The sequence below is a fragment of the Pelophylax lessonae genome, assembly GCF_965119305.1.
Source record: "Pelophylax lessonae genome assembly, chromosome: 3".
NCBI classification, from domain to species: domain Eukaryota; kingdom Metazoa; phylum Chordata; class Amphibia; order Anura; family Ranidae; genus Pelophylax; species Pelophylax lessonae.
Window position 1 is genome coordinate 522,515,254 of NC_138770.1, and position 26,985 is coordinate 522,542,238.

A 26,985-nucleotide genomic window follows, 5' to 3' on the forward strand; every position below is an offset into this window, starting at 1 on the left:
ATCTCTCCTCTGACCCTAAAGCATCTGACCACACTAAGAATGACGGCGACGATACATTCGGATGTCTGCCCTATTTTTTTTTTAATAATTAAAAAAAAAAAGAATGGTGGGATAAGATGCTTTCCCAATTTCCCAAAGGCGCTGTTTATTTCTGGCAAAACAGAAGTCATGAAATGCTCGTAGCTTCCGGTATCTTAGGCCATAGAGAGGATTGGAGCTATTCTCATCTCCAATCAGCTCTATGGTCAGATAACTGGACCACCAGCTGCACTCTCGGGTTAACCGGTGGGACAGGAGAGCCCGAGAAAAAAACACGGAAGGCGGGGGGAGGGGGAGGGGGGAGTCCCCTCCCACTGCTTGTAAAAGCAGTCTAGCAGCTAATTATCCACTATGATTACTTTTACAAGAAAGCCGACTGCTGGCTGTAAAAAACGATACCAAGATGATGCCTAAATCTGCAGGCATCATCCTGGTATAACCACTCAAATCCAGCAACATACCAATACATTGCTGGTTCTTGTTTGGCATATATTGTAAGTTTTTTTTTTTTTCATGCAGCCTGTGGGCTGAACGAAAAAAAGAGAACCTAACAGATTCCTTCATCCACATCGATCAATGTGGATGAAAAAATATCCGCCAGAAAAGGTGTAGTACACCCATCATTAGCCACCCAAAACATCCAAACCCACTTTCTAATGATGGGTATACATGACCAAACGCCATGTATAACTAATATTTTTTTAACTGCCATCAGAGATTTCCATATATGCTGAACGCAAATGCTGTTTGTGTCAGAATATATATAAATCAGTGTGGCGGCTGATGAGTGTACCTGCAAGGCAAAGTGAACAGTAAACATAAAACATTACATTGGTACCTGAAAAGTACCAATGAAAAACAGTAAAAGTAGGAAGAGTATAAGTATAAGAGCAGAGTAAGAACAGAAAAATAACTCAGATGACAACTATTTTTGGCTTTTTTTTTTTGTAATTTTTATTTTATGTTATTTTTGTAATCTTTTTTCTTCAACGTTAAAGTTCCAGTTTAGGGTCTCTCAAAATGACGATAGCCATCGAGCATCTTTCGAGCCCCTGTGTAAGTGTGCCCTAAACTGTGCTGTGCTGTACCCTATGCTAATAATCCACTAGTGTGTGGTAGCGACGGAAACAGTCACCGTGGCAAAGACCAGGTCGGTCAGGATAGTCGGGACAATAATTACGGGTGTCACGCCTAAATCTGCGCTTGCTGCAGACACGGCATCTTTTTTTGGGGGTAGGGGGACTCGGGAGGAATTCCGGAAAATGCCTCTCATGCAGCTGGCTCACTGCATCTGGTTGGGGAAGTTGGGCAGGAGCACCTGCTGGATACAGAAGGGCTCTGATTATATCTTCTTAGTAGTGTAGGAAGGATTATTTTCCGGCAGACACTTTGTATAAGACAAAAGCGTTGTAAAAAGTCAATTGAAATAAGTATACAGACACTTTTTTGTACCAGCGTCTGGCCTTACGGGCAATTAAGTATGGTCCCATCATCTGGTTGTTTAAGTCCACCCCTCCCATTTCACGGTTATAGTCGTGGACTCAGAGGGGCTTTTCAACAACACCAGTGACCGTAGTAATTTCGACTGCCGTGTCTGGGTGAATGGAGGACAGAACGAAAACATTCAGTTTGTCCCTCCACTTCACTGCGGGCAATTCATCGCACCTCAAGCAGGCTCTCTCCCCCTGGGGCATTTACCAGCCGTTGGGGGGAAGCCCCGGCGATTAGATCGCATGGTGCCACATGCGCCAATTTGTAATTAAAAGAGGTGTCTAAAAAGCGGCACGCTGGAATAAAAATTGTCCACGTACAAGTGGTACCCCTGTCCGAATAAGGAATAAGGGTGACACCAAGTCCCAAACTATCTTGCCCCTGCTCCCTATGTAGTCTGGGCAGTTGGGGGGGCTCCACAATGCTATCTTTTCCCTCGTAAACATGGAGACTAACTGTATAGCCTGTGGCCCTGTCTCACAGCTTATACAGCTTGACCCCGTATCTGGCACGCTTGCTGGGGAGATACTGCTTGATAGCAAGGCGGCCAGTAAACTTAATCAGGGACTCGTCAATGCAGACATCTTGTTGGGGGATAAACAAGGCTGCAAACCGCTGATTGAAGTGGTTTACGAGGGGCTGAATTTTGTGGAGCTGGCCATATCCAGGGTCTCCCTGAGGACGACAGAGTTCATTGTCGTTGAAATGCATGAACCAAAATATTTGTTCGTATCGAACCCTGGACATAGCGGCAGAGAACACGTGCATTTGGTGAATTGGGTCACCAATATGACCGCAACTCACTCTTTTTTGTAATGCCCATTTTGAAGGATAGGCCCAAAAAGGTCTTAAATTCGGAAACCGTTATAGGTTTCCAGCTGAATTATCTGGCAAGGGACGAATTTGGATTGGCGGTAATAAATTGGTTCAGCATACAAATTACTTTGATCCACAATAGATCTGTAAAGATCTTCAGTGAAAAACAGCTCCAAAAAAATAAGGGGATTAAAATCAGCTGTTTCCACTTGAATTCTGGGTTGGGCAGTGAATGGGGGAAGTGCGGGCGCTGTAGAATCTGTGGGCTGCCAATTAGGATATGCCAGTGCTTCAGGGAGGGCACTATGGGCTCTATGGGCCTGTCTTTGAATTTGCAGTGGCTGCGGGCCACTACTCGTGCTAGCCACCGCACCAGCTTCAACTGCACTTATGGGACTCGCCACGTCACCAAGTCTTATTGCAGTGCTGGTATGTCTAGGTCCAGGGTGGACTAGGCCGCTGGTGCTTGCCAGTTCACCAGAATGTTGAGCGGCACTAGTACTGGCACTCTGCTGCATACAAGAAACATCCGGTTCTTGCATCTCAGCAACTCCAGAATGGGGTCGGGTACGCCTGACCTTATCAGCGACCCATCCGTCATCTGAGCTATCTGTCAGGGATCCACTGTTCTCTAAAGGTTCGTAAACTGACCCTGACCGTTTGGACATTTTAGCAACTAAATTTACAGGTACAGTAGTGTGACTAACAGGTAAAAAAAGCACCTGGTTGTCGAGGACTATTTGGTCGCTACAAAAAAAACCTGCTAGTGCTAGCAGAGATCAGGCCTGACTCTGCTAAGGCAGCGGTTTTATATGTTTTGTGTTTTTTGGAAGTGACAGTAATCTATTGATTACTGCACTTGCCTGGGTGGGGTGGGGTGGGCGGAGGGGCTAAACGCAGGTGCTGGTAGGAATCAGTGCTGATCGTGCAAACACTGCGTTTTGGGAACACTAAACTATGGGGACGCTAGTATAGTTCTGATCAGATCAGATATTGATCTGTTCAAACACTATACTAGTAATGGAGGTGTATGTATGTGTGTGTGTGTGTGTGTGTGTGTGTGTGTGTATGTGTGTTAGTGTAAGTGACTCTAACTGACGCTAAATAACAGTGGTGTGGTGGCACCCTGACGCTATCTAGCCTAACTAGCGTCATCCGTGACACTAATACAGTGATCGGTAATCACTGTATATAGTGAACACTGTGACAGGGCAGTGAAGGGGTTAACTGGGGGAGATCAAGGGGTTAAACCTTTATAGGGGATGTATGGCGGGTGGCCTAAACCTATCTGGGCCTAGCGCAAGCGCAAACTGGGGTCACTAGTGACACTAATACAGTCATCAGTAGTTAGCTAATATACTGTATATATTAGTGCACAGTGTGATAGGGAGTGAAGGGATTAACTGGGGGAGATCAAGGGGTTATAAGTTTATTAGGGGATAGATGGCGGGTGCCCTAAACCTATTTGGGCCTAGCGCAAACACAAATTAGGGTCACAAGTGACACTAAATACAGTGATCAGTAGTTACCTATATACTGTATTTAGTGCACAGTGTGATAGGGAGTGAAGGGGTTAACTGGGGGTGATCAACTGGTTAAAACTTTATTAGGGGATAGATGGCAGGGGCCCTAAACCTATTTGGGTCTAGCCCAAGCGCGATTTAGGGTCACAAGTGACACTAAATACAGTGATCAGTTTAAGATCTGTATACCACTGTATATAGTGTACACTGTGAGGGGTTTGGGGGGTGATCAGGGGTGATCAAGGGGTCAAAAGTGTGCCTGTGTGTGTTAATGTCAGTGTAGTGTTTGTGGAACTCACGTTTAGCTGCTTCTCCTTCTTCTCCTGGAACTGAAAGGGGCTCCAGGGGGGGAAATTACATCACTTCCCCTGCCTGTGTTTACATTACACAGGCAGGGGACATGATGCCATTGGCTAATACCGATCACTAGATCCAGACCAAAAATCATTGGTCTGCATCTGGTGACTGATTGGTTCTGAGCCTAATCACACCAGGATCGGGCTCGCAGGGCGCGGGAGCGCGCCCTGGAGCCGTGAATGCGTGCGACGTAGACTTACGTCGCCAGACATAGAAGAGCAGCAACGTAAGCGGTCTTGAAGTGGTTAATATTACCAATATTACATATCCAGATGTTAGTAAATGTTCTTTCCTTTTCAGCTGACTCACAGCTCACTATTTCCATTTCATACAATCCCATCTTAGGAGTTTTTCCTGTTTACTAAATTGTTCTAAACTTCTTTTCAGTTTTGCCAAGATCATATCAACAATTGCTTCCTTTACATGTCACAATGCACCCATTTGTTCGGACAATGCCAGACTATTTAAGATATTACATATAGTATAACTTCACAATTACTGGGAAAAGCACAATCCCCTCCATTAGTGCTGAGACAAGGTAATCTAGAGCCCCGGGCGAACATGCCAAATTGTGCCCCCCCCCTCCACCAAGATGTATGAGTGTTATGTGTGTGTCAGCAAAAATCCCCCCCCCCCCTAAAAAAAAAAAAAAAAATCGAGCACTGTGTTGCAATTATATTTTTAGGTCATCCATTTTATCTATAGTGTAGTTTTAATATTTTGTGAGTCATTGGGGTTGAATTACTTTAGACAAATGGGCTGTTTACTATGCAAGATAATTTTTCCTAGACTCTTGTTTGCAGATGATTGAAGTCAACAGAGCCTCACTTGCAAAGTGCAACTTCCCTAGCAAAGCAATCACTTTATTTGCTTTTAGTAAATCAACCTTCAGAGCTTAGAGATGCATGATGCATTGAATACATTTTGTGCACTGTACAGTATATATATATATATATATATATAAAGAGCCCGACTGCTCACTGCATATGTCCTGTGGTCATAGCCACCCATAGAAATTAGCATTGACATATCGACTTCCAAGGTAAAAAATACTTCCACCTGTGATAGCTATGGCTATCAATAGACAGAAAACAGAAATCGAAACCAGATCTGACCAACTCTATTAAATATTTTACTCTTATGGCTCGTTTCCACTGAGCGGTACGGTACAGTTCGGTTCGGTACGGTACGCTATTTTTGCCGTTTCCATTGTGAATGGTACCCTAATTCCGAACCGTACCGTACCACTTTTTTGGGACCCTTTTGTTGGGGTACCAAGCATATTAGTACCGTACCAACTAGGGCTGCGCAATATAATCGGAAGATCGATGCATCGCGATGCGACCCTTCGTGATTCTGCATCGATTCGGGGTGCTTGGAAAATTGATTACTAATGAGGTCAGTTCTGGGGGTGGGGACAGAAGTGACATGGCGGCTCTGGGCCGCTGGCCGGGCTTGTGGAACACGGAGCTCCTCCTTGCGGCGCGGTAGAGGAGAGCGGAGCTATCGGTGCTCTCTCTGGCCCCGGGATCAGGGGTCGGCAAGGTGTCCGCTCACGGACACCGGTGTCCGTGAGTGGTTCTTGCCGGGTCCGCCACGCTGCCCTGCCATCATTGATTTTTTTTTTTTTACTCCCAGAGATGATCATGTGCTCACTGACACTGCCTCGCCAGCCGGAGTCGCCGCCCGCCGCTCCCCCCTTCAGACAGTCCCGCTCAGCCTCCCGAGTCCTGCTGGCCAGTGAAATTATCTCTCTGCTGGCTGGGGGATGGACTGTGGAATTGGTGCGGCGGTGAGACTCCGGTGGTCACTGGAAGAACCGTGTTGTTGCAGGCAGCTGGGGGGCCCCACTTCTGGACCAGTGGAGAGAGAGAGGCCGGAGTCGGACTCACCAGGGGACCAGAGACTGAGGGGAGACACAACTTACACAAGGTACAGTAACAGAAGAAGTTTTTAAAGTTTTAACTTTGGGGGAGGGGGGGCCAGTAGCCAGTAGGCCACCTCAGGAAGGGATGGGACCTGCTCTGGCCCTGGGGCCTAGCCTGTTTTAAGGGTTCTTTATGGAGGATCCACCCTGGGGGGGACTGGGCTGGGCCCTGGTCTGCTGCAGTGTTCTTCTATGGGGGATCTATAATGGAGGGGGTCGATTGGGAGTCGGGACCCTGGCCTGCTCTAAGGGGGGTGGGGGTCTATTGGTTGGGACCAGTCACCAAGCCAGGGGTCCTCCCCACATCGATCCCCCTAGAGCAGGCCAGGACCACCAGGGTCCCCATATAGATCCCCTTAGAGCAGGCCAGGCCTGCTCTAAGGGGGGGTCTGTGGAAGGGGGACCCTGGCCTGCTCCAAGGGGGCTCTATTGGTAGGGGACCCTGGCCTGCTCTAAAGGGGAATGGGATCTATGGGGGGACCTGCCTGCGCTAAAGGGGGGGCCTGCACTAAATGGGGATCTATGGGGGACCTGCCCTTCCCTGCACTAAAGGGGGATCTACGGGAGACCTGCCCTTCCCTGTACTAAAGGGGGATCTACGGGAGACCTGCCCTTGCCTGCACTAAAGGGGGATCTACGGGAGACCTGCCCTTGCCTGCACTAAAGGGGGATCTACGGGAGACCTGCCTGCACTAAAGGGGATCTATTCCATAGATTCCCCCTTTAGAGCAGGGTCCCCATAGATCCCCCTTTAGAGCTCAGTTCCCCTGGATCCCCTTTAGGGCAGGCCCAGGCTCCCCATAGATCCCCCTTTAGAGCAGGGTCCCCATAGATCCCCCTTTAGAGCTCAGTTCCCCTGGATTCCCTTTAGGGCAGGCCCAGGCTCCCCATAGATCCTCCTTTAGAGCAGGGTCCCCATAGATCCCCCTTTAGAGAAGGGTCCCCATAGATCCCCTTTAGAGCAGGGTCCCCATAGTAATCGTGATGCATCGCGGAATCGAATCGTATCGAATCGCGACCCTAATAATCGTAATCGCATCGAATCGTGAGGTAAGTGAAGATGCACAGCCCTAATACCAACAGGGTGGAGCTACACTCTACAGAACTTTGATTGGTTGACAGAGAATCGTCTATCACAGCTTTCCTGCTACACCATGCCTATCATGAAAGGGTACTATTGGCAGTAGAAACGCAAAGGTGTACCGTTCCGAACCGTACCGCACTGAACCGAACCGTACCGTACCACTCAGTGGAAACGAGGCATTACTTGCGTCTATGTTTTTCTCAGAGATTTTTGTCTTGCAGATTTCTTCCTAACATTTTTCTAAAACCTCTGTGTATCAGTCCTGATAAGACCTTAGGAGAAGGGGGTAGGCCCTGAAAATGTAACTGTTAGTGCAAATAAAAAACGGATCACAGGGAATACTCAACTATGTTGTTGCAATAGTGTGCTAATATAGTAAAAAAGGAGGATCAATGCGCTACCTGAGGAATCTGATGAATGTGGAAAATAATAAAATCAATAAAGTGAACAAGCTGCCAATCTGAATCGGTGTCCCCACCGTGAGTGATAATGATATGAAGTGAGCAGGATCGGCACTAATTCATAAAAACAAAGAAAGTGCAAATGAGATGTGTAGTGAATAAACCAATGGTGAATCCAAAATTAATGCTAGTGTGTAATCAGTCAATCCAATAGTGTCACAAAAATAAAATACATAAATCAGATTGTGCTTCAACCAGTGGTGAATCAAAATGATACTCATATGAAATCAGTCAATTTGACAATGCCAATGCCACAGTAAATAAATAAACCATAAATGCATAAAATAAAAATGCTGCAAAATGAATGTCCAAATCAATCAAATAAGATGAATCACTGTGTAAACCAGCATGCACTCTTATGTGCAAAAACTTCCACAAAAGTGTCCAAAAACAAGTGGGATAGATATACAAAGTATAATCCAAATCTTGATGCTTTAAAGTGTGTAGTGGCCGCTTACCTCAAACACAGACATCCCTTGATAAAGTCACTTGGGTAGTGACGCAATGCGTCCGGAGGAGCCGGGTGACGTCACTTCCGTGTTTACAGCCATAACCGGAAGTTCCACTGTGTACCGCTCGCAGTGGTGTCTGCTCGTTTTTATGCTCTCTGATGTAAGTGCAATACTTTTCTTTAAATAAACCGTTTCAAAGATACTGCACCATGAGCGTTTTCTTTTACATCTCTATGAGGCTGGATTGGAGCCCCTGATATAGGAGTGTGCAGCGGAGGACCCATACCACTATATGTGAATTGCCGATTACTACAGAGACCCTGCCATCCATCCATTCGAGGAGGGCTGCCTGTAGAGCGTTTTTGGAATACACCATCTTTATAATGGATTACACACATGCGTTTTCCCTGTGTGTTTGAGGTAAGCGGCCACTACACACTTTAAAGCATCAAGATTTGGATTATACTTTCTCTATCCCACTTGTTTTTGGACACTTTTGTGGAAGTTTTTCGCACATAGGAGTGCATGCTGGTTTACACAGTGATTCATCTTATTTGATTGATTTGGACATTCATTTTGCAGCATTTTGCATTTATGGTTTATTTATTTACTGTGACATTGGCATTGTCGGATTGACTGATTTCATATGAGTATCATTTTGATTCACCACTGGTTGAAGCACAATCTGATTTATGTATTTTATTTTTGTGACACTATTGGATTGACTGATTACAAACTAGCATGAATTTTGGATTCACCATTGGTTTATTCACTACACATCTCATTTGCACTTTCTTTGTTTTTATGAATTAGCGCCGATCCTGCTCACTTTATATCAGTGTGCTAATATAACCACTATCGACTTTAACCACTTGCCTACTGGGCACTTTTACCCCCTCTCTGCCCAGGCCAGTTTTCAGGTTTACAAATAGTATCTCAGATCAGTGGTGGTAAAAGTTGCCATCATCCCATATAACAGTAACAAATAAACAAATTTTTTTTCCTCTTTAGTTGGGATTTTGGAGGCAATCAATAAACAACAAAATATAAAACAAATTAGACATTTATTAGAATCATTATTAAAAATTTACATAAATCACACAACGTATCAAAAAAGACATGAAAATGTATGAATGGTGCTAGCCACACCAATATTACAGTACAACCATAAAATCAGACATTTGTTTGAACCAAACGGTTATAGGGGACGCAATACACCTATAAAGTGTCCAACGCGTTTCAAATATTTTAAATGAACTTGTAGTTCAATTCTTCTTCAGGGGAGTATTGTTGTTCCATTTCTGTGAAAAAATTTAACATTTATTTACATCAACAATGGCCTCAACTGTGTATCTTCGTACGTAAAAACTCAAACACACAGTTAGGTGGTTACTAACCGTATAGTAGAGGTCTCTATAGCACAGACCTATCCAGGATTCAGTCACATAACCTGAAGGTTCCAAAATTTTCAGGTTTTAGTACTGTTGCACTTTGAATGACAATTGCGCGGTCGTGCAACACTGTATCCATATGACATTTTAATTACAAAGAGGGGGGGGAAGGGCGGGACTTTAAATGAGGCTTCCGGTGGGATTTGCCGTGCGCCTCTATCCCTAAATTCAATTGAAAATAGAAAGAGTTTGGGACTTTGAATGAGAGACATAATATGACAAGGCTGATACAATAAACGATAACACATTTATTAATACATGCAAAAAAAAGGAATGTACATGATGTAAAATACAAACATATTGAATAGATGGTATAAAATGGAATGGTAAAAAAATATGACATTTTTATTGTTTTTTTTTCACACAAGTAGAGCTTTCTTTTGGTGGTATTTAATCACCACTTTTTAATATTTTGCTAAACAAAGAACAAAGAAAAAAGACCAAAAATTTTGAAAAAAAAAAAAAAAAAATTTTTCATGTTATAAAATTTTTCAAACAGGTAATTTTTCTCCTTCACTGATGTGTGCTGATGAGGCTGCACTGATAGGCACTAATAGGCAGCCCTGATAGGCACTTATGAGGTGGCACTGATGGCCACTGACAAGGTGGCACTGATAGGCACTTATAGGTAGCACTAATGGGCACTGATAGGCTGCACTGATGGGCACTGATGAGGTGGCAGTGGTGGGCACTGATGAAGCTGCACTGATATGCGGCACTGATTGGCAATGATAGGCAGCACTGATAGGCCGCATTGATGGGCAATAATAGACAGCACTTAAAGGCGGCACTGATATGTGGCACTGATGGGCACTGATGAGGTGGCACTGATTGGCATCACTGATGAGCACTGATTGACAGCATTGATCGGCGCTGATTAGCAGCACTGATTGGCACTGATTGACAGCACCAATTGTTACTGATTTGCAACACTGATGGGCACTGATTAGCATCATTGATGGGCACTGATGGGCACTGTTGGGGCTGTACTGATAATCAGGACACTGATGATCAGTGACCTGATTATCAGTGCAGATATCCCTTTTTTCACACTAGCTGGTTACCGGCTCTCTCCTCTCCTCATGCTGTGACAGCATGAGGAAAGGAACACACCTGATCACAGAGCGTGCCGGAAGTGGGCCACAGCAGGTGTGCGGGGGGCATGGTTCTGGAAGGACATCATATGACACCCTGCCAGAACTGGACAACTGTGCTGTAGCTGTCATTTGGCTATAGCACGGTCAGCAAGGCTAAGAGAACTTTTAGTAAAAAAATATATATGCACATGATTTTTCAGGAAATAATGTGCATTTGTTTTTATAAATGAGCCTGACAGCTCTCTGCCCATACTTCTATATGAGCAAACAGTTACTAAAGCTGCAGGAAGTGTCAGTGGACTATGAGGGCTAAGACGTGGCTGTACAAGTGGAGCCCCGCACAGCCGGGCCAATTTTAAATGTGACAGCGGCTGCGGGGAGAAGAACCCCTATCTGCTTGTATGTAGTTGCTTTCAATATGATTCTAAAGTGTTAAACTGTGTGCATACTCTGAGGTTAAACAGGTAAACTATGTTGAACATTGGTACAATGTATACATCTTGAACTGTATCCTCAGGTTGACTTGCTGAGCTAGTGGTGTTTGAGAAGGTAGGGTTAACACTGCTTTTTAGAAGGCTTATAAGCTGTGTATCTGGTGCATTAAACCATGCTATATTTTTGCTACATGAAAGTGCTTCCACCCATGTGAACAGAAAATTGGAGAGAGGAGTAAGGAGGAATCCCTGTTACTGCCAAGGACCCTTGGAGTTTACACATATGGCGCTTTTCCACTGCATGGTACGGCTCGGTTTGGCTCAGTTTGGGGCTTTTCCACTGCATGGTACCGCATGGTACGTGTTAGAATGGTTCGGTACGGTTTGGTACAGCAGCGCTTTTCCACTACATGGTACGGCTCGGTACGGCTCACTTAAACAGTACCACCTCGGTTGGGGTTCCAAGCGGGCCGTACCTATACCATATCCCACAATCCTTTTGCATGCAGCCTTCATTGTTTGTCACTACTAGCCACTGATTGGTCAGAGAATCGTTGTAATCCCACCCACTTACTACTTTCGTAGAAAAGCAAACCAAGCCGAGTAGAGCCTATACAGTGCTGAAACGTGCCGACTCGTACCATGCAGTGGAAAAGCTAACTGAGCCGAGCTGGGCCAAGCAGTGTTGAGTGGAGCTGAGCTGGTACTTGCAGTGGAAAAGTGCCATGAGTGCCATCAAACCCCTTGGGGGGTGATATTTTCTGGTAAGTGTGGTTCTGGAGGGGGAGCACAAGTGGAACCACCTTCACATAGCAAGAATATAGCATGGTTTAATGCACCTGTAAAAGGGCACCAGATACACGGCTTCTAGAAACGTATTTTGTTTTATGGACTACTCACATGATGTTTAATATTATTCGTTATGTATTATTAATGAATGAAAACACATTTTACTTTATTTATTTACTCATTGTTTGAACAAAAAGCTTATAAGTGAGGAATTATTTTGAAATGGTTTTATTTTCTAACTAGTAACTAAACACAATCAGCACTTCCAGCACTTTATTATTTGTATTTGGGATTTGGCAACCACTGGATGCACACATTGAAGATTATAGTAAGCACCCTCATAAGGAGGAGGCACATCATTACAGATTTTTGATTTATAACATTGAAAAGGACTGCTCACCCTGGGAGGTTTCCTGAGGGGGAGGTGTTTTTTAGTCTGAATACACCATTTATTTATACAGTTTTTGAAAAAATTTTCACAACATGTTTTACATAAAGCACGGCTAAACCACATACCCTTCTTTTTTTTCTATTCTATTCCTTTATTTCTAATTCTTTTTTAGTCTATTATTTTACTTACTATTATTTTCTTTTCTTTTGTTGTCTTTTTTTTTCCATTCTATTATTTTCTATGATATTCCTTTATTTTTTTTATTCTATTCTATTCCTTTATTTTCTATCCTTTTCTATTTTATAAGTTTATTTAATTTTCTATTATACTTTTTTATTTTTTCACTCTATTCTATTCTTTTTTCTATTCCTTTATTTTCTATTCTATTTTATTCGATTCCAATTTTGAATTCTATTTGATTTGAATTCCGGCCACAATTTTGTTTCGTTATTTCGGATTCCTTTAACTTCATTACTATTGTAATTTGGATACATCCAAATCTATGAATAATTAAACATTTGTCAGAATGTCGGTTTGGTACTATACAGGCCACACATGTCTACTCTGGGGATAAAGAGGGATATAATTACTAAATACAGGTATAACATGTAACATGTTGGTAATTGGTGAACCTATCTTTTAAAGTAGAATTGAAAGACTGATCTTTCTTTAACTCTCCATGCATGTTACAATCTCACGTACAGTTGTTCTTTGATCTGCTAGCAACTATTTAGTATAAGGGTCTGCCGGATTAGATATACTGTAAATTGAACGAATAGTTTAGGTAGGTACTCATAGTATTGGAAAATCTAGAAGAAAAAAAAACAAAGTTCATAATTCTGCTAGAAAAATTGTCTTTTCCACATGTCTGTTTCTCCTTTTAGAAATTATGGAATAAATATATATGCCATTTCTATACCTGGAAACATTTTTTAATAACTGGCACCATAGCATGTTCATATTTTAAATACACATTTTGGCAAAAAAAATTGTTATTGTCTATGGAACAATGCTACAACAGATGAATATTGTTTTCAATAACAATAGAAGCGCTGTAGCCAACAAATTAGACATAAATGCAAACAAAATCCTTTAAATCAATAACCTAGATCTTAATAGAAAAAGAAATATACTGTCAAACAGGTTAATAAATACAGTATAAATGAATACATTATGCAAGATGATATTATGATTTGAAGCAGAATCTAGGTTAAAAAAAAAGAAAAAAAGATCAGCCCATCTGATTCCAAATAACAGCTCAGCTTTCAATGAACTACACACTACTTCTTTCCAACGCCATCCCCTACATAAATCCCTCTCGCAAGTATAGGAAACAAAGAAGGCGCATGGGCCTAGCACATTATCCTTGAAACATGTTTTATTAAATGGTATAAAACGGAGGTGAATGTACTCACAAACCAATGCTTGCATCAAAGCTTAGACATAACATCATCTGTTTAAGCCCATATAAATTCACAATGCTCATAGACACATTGACTTATGTGTTTCGAGGTTACTATCTTCTTCAGAGCCTGATAAGAGAAGGACACCCTCTGGACTGACTGACTGACTGATTCCATTTCCAAAATGACAAAGACCAGAGCCATTCTACTAATTTCCTGTGAGTCCAGGACATCAAGAACACACCCTCAGTGTGTATCACCACGTTGTCCTGGGCTTAGAGTACAATACTACACAGATACATCTTTAGAAAGGTGGAAGTGTGCTTTAATATAATGCATAATGCTTCATAAATAGAACTTGAAATTAAAATTTGTTTATTAAACATATTTTTAAGCAATACAAATATTAATCACTTCAATACAGGACACTTTCACCCCCTTCCTGGCAGGCCAATGTTCAGCTTTTAGTGCTGTTGCACTTTGAATGACAATTGCGCAGTCATGGAACACTGTATATGAACATTTTACATTTTTATAATTTTTTTCACACAAATAGGGTTTTCTTTTGGTGGTATTTAATCGCCGCTGGGTTTTTTTTTATTCTTTGCTAAATAATTGAAACAAAAACCTGAACATTTTGGGGGAAAAAAACAAATATTTTCTATGATTCTATTATAAAATTTTGCAAATAAATAATCTTTTTTCATAAATTAAGGCCAAACTGTATTCTGCTACATTTCTTTGGTGAAAATAACCCAAATCAATTTTTCTTATTTAGTCTGTAGGAAAGTTATAGAGTCCACAAACTATGGTTTATACAGTATACAGAATATGAAAATTGATCAATCCTAAAATACTGACAGCCCTCATTTCTTGAAGCCTGAAAACTTTTTGGAAAGTAGACAATCCAAGGTATTTAGTAAGAGGCATGGCAAGTTTTTTGAAGTTGTATATTTTTGGCACAACTTTGTGGAAAATGTAGAAATTTAAAGAAAATTGTTTTTTTTACATTTTTTTTACATACTGTCACCATTGCAGTACAGCATCATCATATAACTGGTGTGGACGGTGATCAGGGACACTGACTTATGACAGTATGTAAAAAACTAAATAAATAAATTCAATTTTTTTCTTTTTTATTACATATGTTTTTCTTTTTTTAGTGCAATTGTTTTTAACAGACTGTGACCAGAGCAATACAGTGTTACCATAATAACATTGTACTACTCTGGGGAAGTGATCAGGTTTTTGTTTTTTTTTACACAATGGGATTATACCACTGGTATAATCATTATCTCACTGGTATAAGCAATCATTTTTGCTGCATGAAATGAATTAATTCAGTGTGTTTTGTTGTGATTAGCTGTGATTTGCCACAGCTACTTACATGGTACCGATGGGCTGTGTTTGGCCCTGTCTGTACCATGTGATCACTGTGACCAATCACATCTAGCAACCTAATTGTATACCATGAATGACATGAAAGGAAGCCATCCATTGTGTACAATGTACCATGTGATTGGTTACAACGATCACATGGTACTGGCAGTGGGCCAGTACACTGATCAGTCATCCCCGAGACACAGTCGGTGACATATCGCATCACAGCGGGGCCCATGGGGCGCACGAGGCGCATCCTGGGAGGACGTCATATAACGTCTATCCAGAACGGCAAAGCGGTTAAAGGGTTTGGAATAAAGAAATGTTATACATATACACAAATATAGTATATGGGCTGTAAAATAACTGAACCAGTTGAAAGGCTTACACAAACACTTTTCAAAAACCAAAAAGAAAACCCTACACCTGCCAGTAAATATCAAACTGGGTCATTAGACATATTTCCTTGACAATAATTCTATATTGGTACCTTTGAATATCCATAAATCCTGCAGACAGTGGTGATTGAACTAGCCACATATACTTAGATTTTGATTAGAACCCATCAGTTAGATCAGAGGTTTTAAACACATGAGGTGTAGGATGCCTTAACTGTGGCCCCTAAAAGCACCTAAGGGCTACATATAATTTTTCGTAAATTTAATGCTACCAAAAACTACAGGAAACTGCAGAGATATTAAGGGAAATGGTCAGAGTTTACTGACAAACTGCAAGTGTGGTTGGTGACTGGAAACCTCCTGCATGAGACAGTCAGAGACTAGGGACTTGCTACGTGAGATTGCTAGAGATCATTGCCATTAATGGATCTTTGCCTATCAATGCTCCCATTCCCACTACGTGGATCTTAAAGGGCCACATAGCAAGTAACCAAAGGGACCAAAGGTTGGATACCAGGGATAGAACATCAAAAATAAAAAATAAATGGCATGGGGTCCCCCCCCCAAAAAATCTATACCAGGCCCAGGCCAGTGTTCCCACAATCACAACTCGTAGTGCTTCCACCACCAGGTGACACCAAGTATTAAAGCCTCTTACTGGATTCTGTGGACCATCATATAGTATGGTCAAATGGGCATGTTATATCTCGTTATGAAGGGAAACTCCAAAGCGCCAAACATGATTCAGTCAAGGTTGGTTCATCAGCAGGATGAAAAATAAAAAGCCCATAGTGTAACCCAAAAAAACACTTGGTAATTTTCACCTAATAAGTTTGACATCATTATATTAATATATTTTTATGTTTTCACAGCATTGAGTTAAACTTTTTAGCGCTGCTTCATATAGTTATCACAAACGTAGAGTTACGTTTTAAGAAAAATATACAAAAGTTGCAGCATGATGTACAGTACATTATCTTCTCTTTACACGTATTTGCTAACAAGATCAAAATGTGTTTGAAAAAAAAAAAAAAAAAAGACTTGAAAATATTATACTGTATTTTCTCTTAAGTCCCCTACTTGACGTTAAGCCCAGAAACAGCAGTAGACTAATTATGCATTATGCATGCAGCAGAAACTCAAAGCTTGTCTTGTGTTTGCACAGCAAATTTCTTTCAGAAACATAAAAAGCGTATTGCATGTCACAGAACAAAGTACTTTTCATAAGCAGAAGCCTGTGATAGCACCGTGCAGTCTTAGGTTCAATGACTTGCTAAACAGAATTAAATTTAATTTTCTTGCGGGGTTCATGTTTAAAAAACCTACAGAAGCCGGTAACATGTTAGCCAAACAAATCTGCATAAAACAACCATGATATGTCTTTGTGTTTTTCTACTAAAAGTCTTATAGAATTTATCCAAAGGCCCAAAGTCTATGTCCAGTCAAAACCTTTATTTTTATTTTTGCATAGAGTTGGGAATAATCAGAACAGTTCTTTTGGGGAGGTTCCCCTTTTTGCTCTATTGACCAAACTGAAAACGGTGGAGCAGACACCAATAAAAAGTCTTTACTACTATTCCTAAGAAAAAGATTTAGGACAGATTGACACCTTTAATATGTACTAATGCATGGTAAATTTTGTTACCCCAAATCATGGTAACATGTTCATGCATTGCACAACAGACCTGCATTTTAGTGTATCACAATACACAGGTGTTAGCTATTGGGAAGAGTCGTGATGTGTGACGTCATCGCGCATTGGGACGCGGTGGCCATTTTGTTGGTTAGAAACGTTTGGTGGTTTTAAGACATGCAGTTGTTTATCCATATTGAAGTGAGGGCATTACTTTTAAAATCAATAAACCAAATTTAAAATGCTACACTTTAAAATGCATCCTTCACTTTTTCTTATAACATTCGGGAGATCCTAGAGAAGCTGTGCCTGTAAGAGGAGTGTGGTGAAACATCTGCATTGGACACCTGTTCAGGAATATTTTGCAAACTGCGTTATCGACCTTCCTTTGTGGAGGTCCACACCTGATGGTAAGAGGTAGTGTGATCGGGTGATGGTGATGGCTTTCCTCTGAAGGACCCTAATTTGTGCCTCAAGCACCTTTGAAGCAATTATGTAAATCATTTTTTAAAGGATTTTATCATGGTTTTTTGTTTTGAAAAATTGGATCTTATAATCTGTACTTTTAGTTAACATGGCTATCTATGTTGTCTTTTCCAGCCATGCTGTGATAGCAGCTTTTTTAATTGAGATTTATGTATTTTTACAAACCTAGTGCAGCTGATTATATATATATATCATTGTGAGCTATTAGTGCATTGTGCTGCACTGTAAAAAAAAATAAAAAAATAAAAAAAGTAAAAGGTCTGGTAAAATATATATTATTCAAAGAAAAATGGATTGTTTTACCTGAATGCATGCTAACATTACATGCGTGTGGTACATGTGATGATTGCTTGCCTTACCTTGTATTGATTGGCCTATATGTTGTGGCTGCACTTTGTAGTGTCATGGCTGATTTATTTCCCCATGTCCATATATTCATTATTTTAGCTTGTCCCTATTTGCTAAATGGACCTGCAACTTATTGTCCTGGGTCACTCACCATCCAATCCATGCCTTACTATTACCTCCGTCTTATTTTACAAGAGTGTTGATGCATACCTCCCAACTTTTTGAGAAGGAAATGAGGTACACTTATTAGCAAAAGTATGTAGGCATAGGACACACACCCTGCCATGCCCCCTTAAAGGAAAATTATGTCAAAAAAATTATTTGTTAAACCCACAAGTTTTTTTTTTTACCACTACTATTACTTTATATTGGCTTTTGACGTTTACAAATGCAGAAATTTAGAATTTGGGTGAAAGGTTTAGCAATGGAAAACACTTTTTTAAAGATAGATCGTGCATTTTATATACAGCTATATAGATCAGACCAAAATGTGGGACAAAAAAGGAGGAAAGAGGGACAGAGGGAATCCAACTCAGGGACAGTCCCTCAATATCAGGGACAGTTGGGAGCTATGTTGATACTGTGATGGAAACATGTCTCTTTTCTTCATTGCTCTGCCTACTTGTGTCTGTTTCAGATCCTTTTACTATGCAGCTTTTACCTTCAGAACACTAGACCGAGAAACCCAGGGATACGTAGATTCTTTCCAAGAATTGTCATTTCTTAGGTTACAGTTGAAGGTCATGCATTAACCTGTGCAGTGCCATGTGGCATGCCTCATGTCTGAACACAAATAGAAACTTTTGACACTGGAATATGGAGAATTACATTACTATAGGCTGTGCAAACTAGGCAACATATAACACCATGAAACTACAGGATGAATGCACATCTTATACAGGTGAAAAACACAAGGTGCAAGTAGGAAGGTTTATAATTCCTTTAATGATCCCATGGTGGATATTCTGTTCACCTCTGTTCAGGTGAGCACACAGAAATTAAAGGGAGTCCTTCCTAATAAGAAACCAGAAATCAGAAACCTGAAAGATTCTAAGACTTGACCACTCTAACTAAAAGAGGAAAAACATTAATTTTATGTCACTGTATTACTGTATTACTCATTTTTTGAGAATGTTATTTATTTCTGGGTATAACATTTATTTTCTTTAAATTACAATGACAGGTTAGCATTTACAGATTTTTTTTCATGTTGACAATGAAAGATACCTTTATTCACAGTGATCAATTCAAGACCACTTTTAAAACATGTTTTAAAAACACGATACTTCTGTGCTACCCATATTTCCATTATACTTTGAAACAGACTTAAGTAAACCTAGGCAAATATTCTTAGCATATGGTGAATAAACTGCGTCAGCAGAAGCTTCCTGTGCTGAAAATGGCTTAACAAAACAATTACTGTCCCAAGGAATGAGATAAGTGCTTCTTTATACCAGAAAGTACCTGATTTTCCTTGGTTCTCAGCATTAATTGGAGAAGCAGGTGAGCAACATAAGGGTAAGTATGTGCTGCTGAACCCTGTGTTGATAAAAAGTCACAACTCAATGCATATATATATATATATATATATATATATATATGCACTATATTGTCAAAAGTATTAAGGACCTTTACAAGCACATGAACTTTAATGTCATCCCAGTCTTAGTCCAAAGGGTTCGATATTGAGTTGGCCCACCCTTTGCAGCTATAACAGCTTCAACTTTTTTGGGAAGGCTGTCCAAAAGGTTTAGGAGTGTGTCTATGGGAATATTCGATCATTCTTCCAGAAGCGCATTTGTGAGGTCAGGCACTGATGTTTGAGAGAAGGACTCTGTGCAGGCCAGTCAAGTTCTTCTACCCCAAACTTGCTCATCCGTGTCTTTATGAACCTTGCTTTGTGCACTGGTGCGTAGTCATGTTGGAACAGGAAGGGGCATGTTTTACAATATAGTGTGTACATACACACATATATATATATATATATATAAATATATATATATATATAATTTTTTTTTTTTTCATGCAAGCAGTGCAGTCCATGTACAACAAGGCTGGAGTATAAGAGGATGAAGCAGCACAAGATGCCAATAAGTTAGTAAGTTCATGTACTGACATGAAGAAAGCTGATAGTAAGAGAAAGTAGAGTTACAGAGAGATCATCTCATTAGAAAGATAAGCTCATTATAGTGCTGCTTTTTATTTCACTGTCTAGTCGCAGGCTGTTATAGGTTTAGTATGACATGCGCTCAAAGGAAGTGGGTTAAATAATACTGGCCATCAGCCTGGGGACATTTTTGGCAGAAAAAAAAGAACTGTATGGGGGAACTCTCCGGGTTTAAGGTGAATATTTCAAAAAAGATAGTTTTTCTTTTTTTTCTTTTGTTTTTGCTTGACCGGCCAGAAATTTTTTGGTCATGGCTGTGCCTGACATTTGGACTGTGTGTACCAGGCGTAAAGTGGTTGTAACCGTAAAAAAAAATCCTGATCCTTTAAAGCAGGATACACAGCATAGTGCTTGTGCTGTGTCATTTGTCCCACTCTATGTTCTAAAAAACCTGGTTGATCCTGCCTGTTTCTGTGCCCCCCCTATGTAAACTGACTGCGGTAATCATGGCTACTGATCCATGATACTGTGTCAGTTTACATGCCTCCATCATCCTGCTCTCCTCTCTCCCTTCCTGTCAGGTCAGTCTGTGTGTCAACCATCTCCTCCCTGCCCCTCCCCTCTCGCTGCTATAGCTGTAATATTACTAGTAATACAACATGTAATCCCCTCTCTTATTTGAAGATTTAATGTGCAGTATCTGTAGTTTTGAAACATTTTCCTGCAAAATACCTTCTTTACAGCGCCGCTCTCCTCCTCTCCTCCCAGATGATGTCAGTTGGGAAACACAGCCCCTCCCACTCTAGTGCTCAGATCGGAAAGGAGAAGGCTGGCAGATCATGTGAGCGCCCAGCAGCTCTGAAAAATAAGGTATTTTGCAGAATCATTTTTAAAAACTACAGATACTGCACATTAAATCTTCATGTAAGAGAGGGGATTACATGTTTTATCACGAGTGACTTCACAACCACTTTAAAACTCTGTAAGATAGTTGATTCCTATGAGTCTGGTAGGGGATTCAAAAAGATCACTTACTGACTTACAATATAAATAATCATTCCACTGTTAGAGAAAAAACCTTCAAGTGACAAAGATTTCAACCAACTGCTAATTTTTCCCAAACTAGCCTGCCCAGCAAATTCAGAGCAGACTATTTAATGCAAACAGTAGTCTCCAAGAACCCAAAAATTTCAAGTCCAAGCATTTAAAATCAGAAAAATATTGCACTCATTTACTTAATGAGAGGTGTGGTAAGAAAAAGTCTTTCTTAAAAAAAATTTAGCGAAAGACTACAGTTTGCCATTAAACATGGAGGCAAAGACCAGGACCTCTGAAACAATGTGCAGAGGACTGATCATTTAAAGAGAAAGTCCACCCTAACACTAAAATTGCTACATCCACAGGCATTCACAATCTAAGACTAACCTATCTAGCCCTGAAAAGAATAAATCAGTATACATAACTTTTCTGAAGCTGCTCTGGTCTGGTCCCACGCTGAGCTGTCAGCGGCGGCTTCGCTGCGAAGGAGTGTGCAGAGGAGGCAGCCGAAAATGGAAGCCCCATAGTATCCCTATGGGTGTTGTCACTTCAAATTCATTTCACAGCCATTGTCAGCTGTGTCCCCTGCAGAGCTTCTGCTGCTGGAAACCGGATTGGATCGGCTTCAAAAAAGGTATGTATAGCGATTTCCTCTTTACAGGACTAGATAGGTTAGTCTTAAATCGTGGATGTGGATGCCTGTAGATGTAGCGATTTTAGTGTTAGGATGGACTTCCTCTATAAAGATTTGTTTTTGTCATGGAAACAGTAGACAAGTTTACTGCAAGACAGCTTTTCGGGAGAAAAACTTTGAAGCAAGGTAATGTAAATGCTATGGGTTAGTGTTGTTTTGCTGTTTCAGGGCATGGACAGGTTGTGGTCATAAAGTCATCTATACATTCTACATGATCACAAAGTGTGCTTAATAAGAATGTGATGCCATCTGTCTAAAAGTTGAAGTTGAACTGGAAATGAGTCTGCCAATATGAAAATGATCTGAAGCACGCTAGTAAATGCACCAGGGAATGACTAAAAAAGAAGTAATAGATCCCCATGAAATTTTGTGGGGATTTTGAAATTGGCAGTTTATGCAAGGAAACCTCGATGCATTGTACACCTAGAGGAATTTAGCATTGGAAAATGTTCAAAGATGCCAGAGACGGAGAAACAAAATGTCTACAACATGTAATTCCTGCTAAAGGGTGCATAACCAGCTTCTAATGTCTTTTTCACAGGAAACAATTACATCTATTTATACGTTTGATGAATATATGATTGCGAACAATTTCTTGGGTTTTTATTCACATGTATCACCTTTATCTGCATGCGCTCTTTCAATATAGATATAATGTTTGCCTATTTAAAGGACAATTTTTTTTTTGGGTGCATTTCAATTTGTGAAGGAGAGAGGTGTACAGACAGTAATGGTGCCATTTATTGCTGGTAGTGGTGTCCTTTTATGTCCTCTTATGTCTTTGACCAGGTTTTGTTTTTTTAATCAGTTCCTAATGATACAGAACAAATTATAAGGCATGACAGAGATCATTCTACAACAGTGATATCAGAAAAATTAATGTCAGGTTATTGTAAGGAAAACAGAAAGGCCAATTCGCTGCTCCAGATGAGAGGTGTAATCCTGAGGACAGGTGGGACTGGGTGCTAGCCCAAGCTCGCATTCGTGTATACAACCTGGGAAAGAAATTGGCTGCACACCCCCGCCGGTCCTATAGATTTATTGAAACATGTATAAAACTGCCAGCAGGACAAGGACACAGAACATGGAAAGGTTGACGCGTTTCATTCTGACAACATGCTTCTTCAACATGAGGAAGCACTTTGATGAAGCACGTTGTCAGTGTGAAACATTTCAAACTTTCCATGGTCTGTGTCCTTGTGCGGGTGGCAACTTTTACATGTTTTAATAAATCTATTGGACCAACGGAGGTGTGCAGCCAATTTTTTTCCTAGCTTTTAGTAAGGTTTCTTGCCCTGTGAAAAGTCACAATACCAAATCATTTAAAGGAAACTTTCTTCGAAATTTCATTTTTAATAAATGTTTTATTTTATTTTCAAATGCTTTTCTAATTCAAACTTGTCTTTTTTCATTGTAGATGGTTTGATATTATCGTTTACCGTCTCTGTTGTCATTGGATTGGTAATTGGTGGTATAATATGGCTTCTACTGACATGCATGTCCCGTCGCCGAGCCAGTGCTGCTATATCCCCAAGAATGACCAATTCATCTAGTCGCCGTCCTAGAACCGCATCTCAAAATCATGCCTTAAATAGATCTGGGTTTTACCGCAACAGTAGTTGTGAACGTAGGAGCAACCTTAGTTTGGCTAGTCTGACTTTTCAAAGACAGACATCACGAGAGCAAAATGACCCATTTAATCGAAAACCTAGCTTCAGAGCATCCACATTCCATCCATTCCTACAGTCACCTCCACTACCAGTTGAAGCCGAAAGTCAAATGGTTACCCTTCCCAGATCCAACAGCACATCACCAACACTTAACAATTCTAGTGATCTTGGCCGCCCTGAGTTCCATTGGTCAAACAACAGCTTGCGTCTTGGGCATTCCACTCATACTCCACCACCTGCCTATGAAAGCATTATTAAGGCTTTCCCCGATTCTTGAAAAGGATGTCTCAATTGCTGGATTGAACAGTTGAATATTGAGTGGATATTACAACATTGATGGAGCGTACAAAAGGGTGCCATTTGACTACTTTGGTGCTTTTATAAAGAACTCCAGTTTAAATGATAATCTGACTATAGCTGCATTAAGGGAGCTATTCATTGTCTAAATATAATTGTGTATCCAGTCTTTTGATTTTCAGGCACTAGAACAAGGAGAAACAAGCATATTAGCAGGTCAATAACTTCTAAAATCCTGACTAATTTAATAAATGGGTAAGATCCTTAGCCTGTGTTCATATAAAATAGACTGTCCAGGGGAAGAATCCATTTTTTTTCCCTCTAAATATGATTAGTGTTCCAAGTAAACAAAGGAAACTTACCTCTTTAGGTCAGAAGCCAGAGAGTCTTTGTGCTTGAATTAGAGCTGTTGTCAATATTTTATTTTCTATAGCAATTATTCAGTGTATACTTACTATGTCAAATATACACTGACATGTTAGATTGTACTCCTGCTCCTCCTTATTGTATTAGCTAAATGTTTCTTATGTTTGTGTGTTTATGAATGCTTTTCATCTACTTTGTTTTTCCTTTATTAATTAAAAAACATATATATGCTTAAGTGTCAATTATTTAAATTTAAAGTGTCCACAGAGAAAAAACTTTGTTTTCAGTTTTGGATAGAGTAGGGAAGGGTTGGTACCCCTGGCAAGTTTGTATTGCGGAAATGTCAGGAAAGACAGCGCTTCCAGGAATGTGCATAATCATAAATACATAATAAAAAACAGCAAATAATTAAATTAGGTAAAGTGCAATTATGCTACAAAATAATATCAATTCATAAATAGATTAAATTGCAATGGTGTCAAAAAATTATTGTGCAAAAAAAGTGCAAAAGTGCTGAATATAAATATTACACTGCAAAAAAAGTCAAAAAATTAGGTAAACAGTCCACTCAAAATATATGACTTCAATAAGGTGCTGTAAGAGAAAAGTGCTTGAAGTGCTCCACACAATGGTAAGGTGCTCCAAAAACCCCTTTGGGGATCCAGTCACCAGAACTCTATGGTATATGAGCCTTGAACATGCAGTGGTTCTCCAGTATAATATTAGCCCTTTGTTAGGTTTACCCAACAGGATGAATGAGCCTTATAAATGGTTTGGTCAGCAAACCTCCAGCTTCCAGTATGATCCCCCCTCGATCACCACTCAAAAAGAAAGGAATGGACCAAAAATAGTGAAGCCCGCAAGATAATTTATTGATAGGTAACAGATTAAAAAATACTCACATAAGTAAAAATATAAAAGCATAGGATAACCACATAAAACTAAGCGATGTGCATATCCTTCCGGGAACGCCACCAGCGTGCGTTCCACGGACTATAGGAAGTGACATTGTGTGGTTGCCATCTGCCAGGAAGTGCGTTGACGTGTTTCGTCCTCCTACAAAGGGGCGTTTTCAAAGACACCTTATTGAAGTCATATATTTTGAGTGGACTGTTTACCTAATTTTTGGACTTTTTTTGCACTGTAATATTTATATTCAGCACTTTTGCACTTTTTTGCACAATAATTTTTTGACACCATTGCACTTTAATCTATTTATGAATTGATATTATTTTGTAGCATAATTGCACTTTACCTAATTTAATTATTTGCTGTTTTTGTTATGTATTAATGATTATGCACATTCCTGGAAGTGCTGTCTTTCCTGACATTTCATTGATTTTCTTGGTTTTTACCTAGTGAACAGCAGCTGCAGGTAGCACCATTTCACTGTTAAATTTTAGCGCAGGTTATAATTTCATTTTTACACAAGTTTGTATTGCTGTTTGTGTCCCAGCTAGGTAGATTCATGCTCTATTTGTCGTGGTGACCATTGCCACTGGGACAGAAAGTAATGGTGAATACAAAATGTTATAGTTGTCACCAGAATAAAGGTTTAAAGTGGTCAGACATGAAATATAAACAAAGCATATCCCTCTATAGTGTGTACTTATCTCAATTAGGATCGTGTCATTTTTGTCTGCTGCTTTGTTTCTCTGCCATCAGCTTGAATCACTTTTGACAAGTTTTCCTGACACCAAGAGAAAAGTAGTGACAGGGGAAGGATCTCTAGCTGATTGACAGCCCCAGTTCTGTTTATGTGTGCTCTTTGAAAGGGAGGGAGGTGTCTCTTACCTCCAATCAGCTCTCTGAATTTTCCCTCACTGAGCTCTGCAGATTGTAATTTTTAGCTCTCCACCCTCTTTTTCTGACAGCTCAGACAAGCTTTATAAATTCTAAACTTTGAGATAAACAAGTGCAACTTATATAGGATGATTTGATATATCTCCGTGTATCACATGAGGACAATCTCTTCACTGGTTATATGTAAGGGTTTACAACCACTTTAGGGTAAATTTAACAACAAACCTGTATTCCAAGAAGTTACTTCTCCTCACTTTGGAGAGAGTTACTCTTACTTCCTATTGTGTTGCTGGCAACAGAAAATGAAGGCAAGTCTCCCAATGATTTACAGCCTGAAAAAAATATTCTGACAAGGTTTCAACCCTTCCCTACTTTGTATTAAAAAAAAAGTTGGCAAGTGAAAATTGTTGCCACCTGCTCTCCTAGCCAGCAAGGCTGGCAATTTTGCAAAAAGGCCAATAGGAGGCGTGGAAGGGAGTGGGATCAGGTTTGTCTTTTACACAAAAAGTCTAGATATTCATTTAATATCACCTGCCTGTACCTTTTGATGCACTAGGTTGCAATGGCAACGTAGAGCAAATTATACTCAAAGTTCACAGCAGAATCAGAAGAGATTCTCTCAGCAGCTCAGTTCTCCTAGCTCCCCTGCCAGCAGTGATTCAGAAGCCTGATAACTTTATAATCTAAAATGTGATTACAAAACAAAGAAACTCTTCCATGTTTCTTTTAGTAAATTATTTTATTAAATTCCAGGTGTCCTTCCTAAAATACAAGTGTGTACAGGAATTATATATGATCAAGCAAACTATGAATTTGTTGTGTATAGTCACTACAATATGCCTATGAGGCTAACTAAAAAGATCAGTCCAAAGAAAACTGGTACAAAAGTGGGGCAGAGGCTCTGAGCAACCATCCATGTTTAATGTTTGTGTAAGGGATCAGGTTGGTTGCTTACCTTTTTCAACCAGGGTGCCCAGGCACCTTTGGGGTGCCTTGGCAAAATGCCTAGAAATTGCCCAAAAATTGTATACAAGCCAGTGGGAGGATCAA

The 26,985-nt window shown here is 40.4% G+C and overlaps 1 protein-coding gene across 1 annotated transcript in view; it reads left to right on the forward strand.

Moving 5' to 3' along the window:
* The window catches only part of MYCT1 (MYC target 1), an 80,532-nt gene extending 56,249 nt beyond the window's left edge, over positions 1–24,283 (forward strand). Inside the window, exon 2 of the mRNA XM_082249742.1 lies at positions 23,217–24,283. Coding sequence (XP_082105868.1) covers positions 23,217–23,746 — 530 coding nt within the window. The 3' untranslated portion in view covers positions 23,747–24,283. The remainder of the gene's footprint in view (positions 1–23,216) is intronic.
* Positions 24,284–26,985: the final 2,702 nt, after the last annotated feature.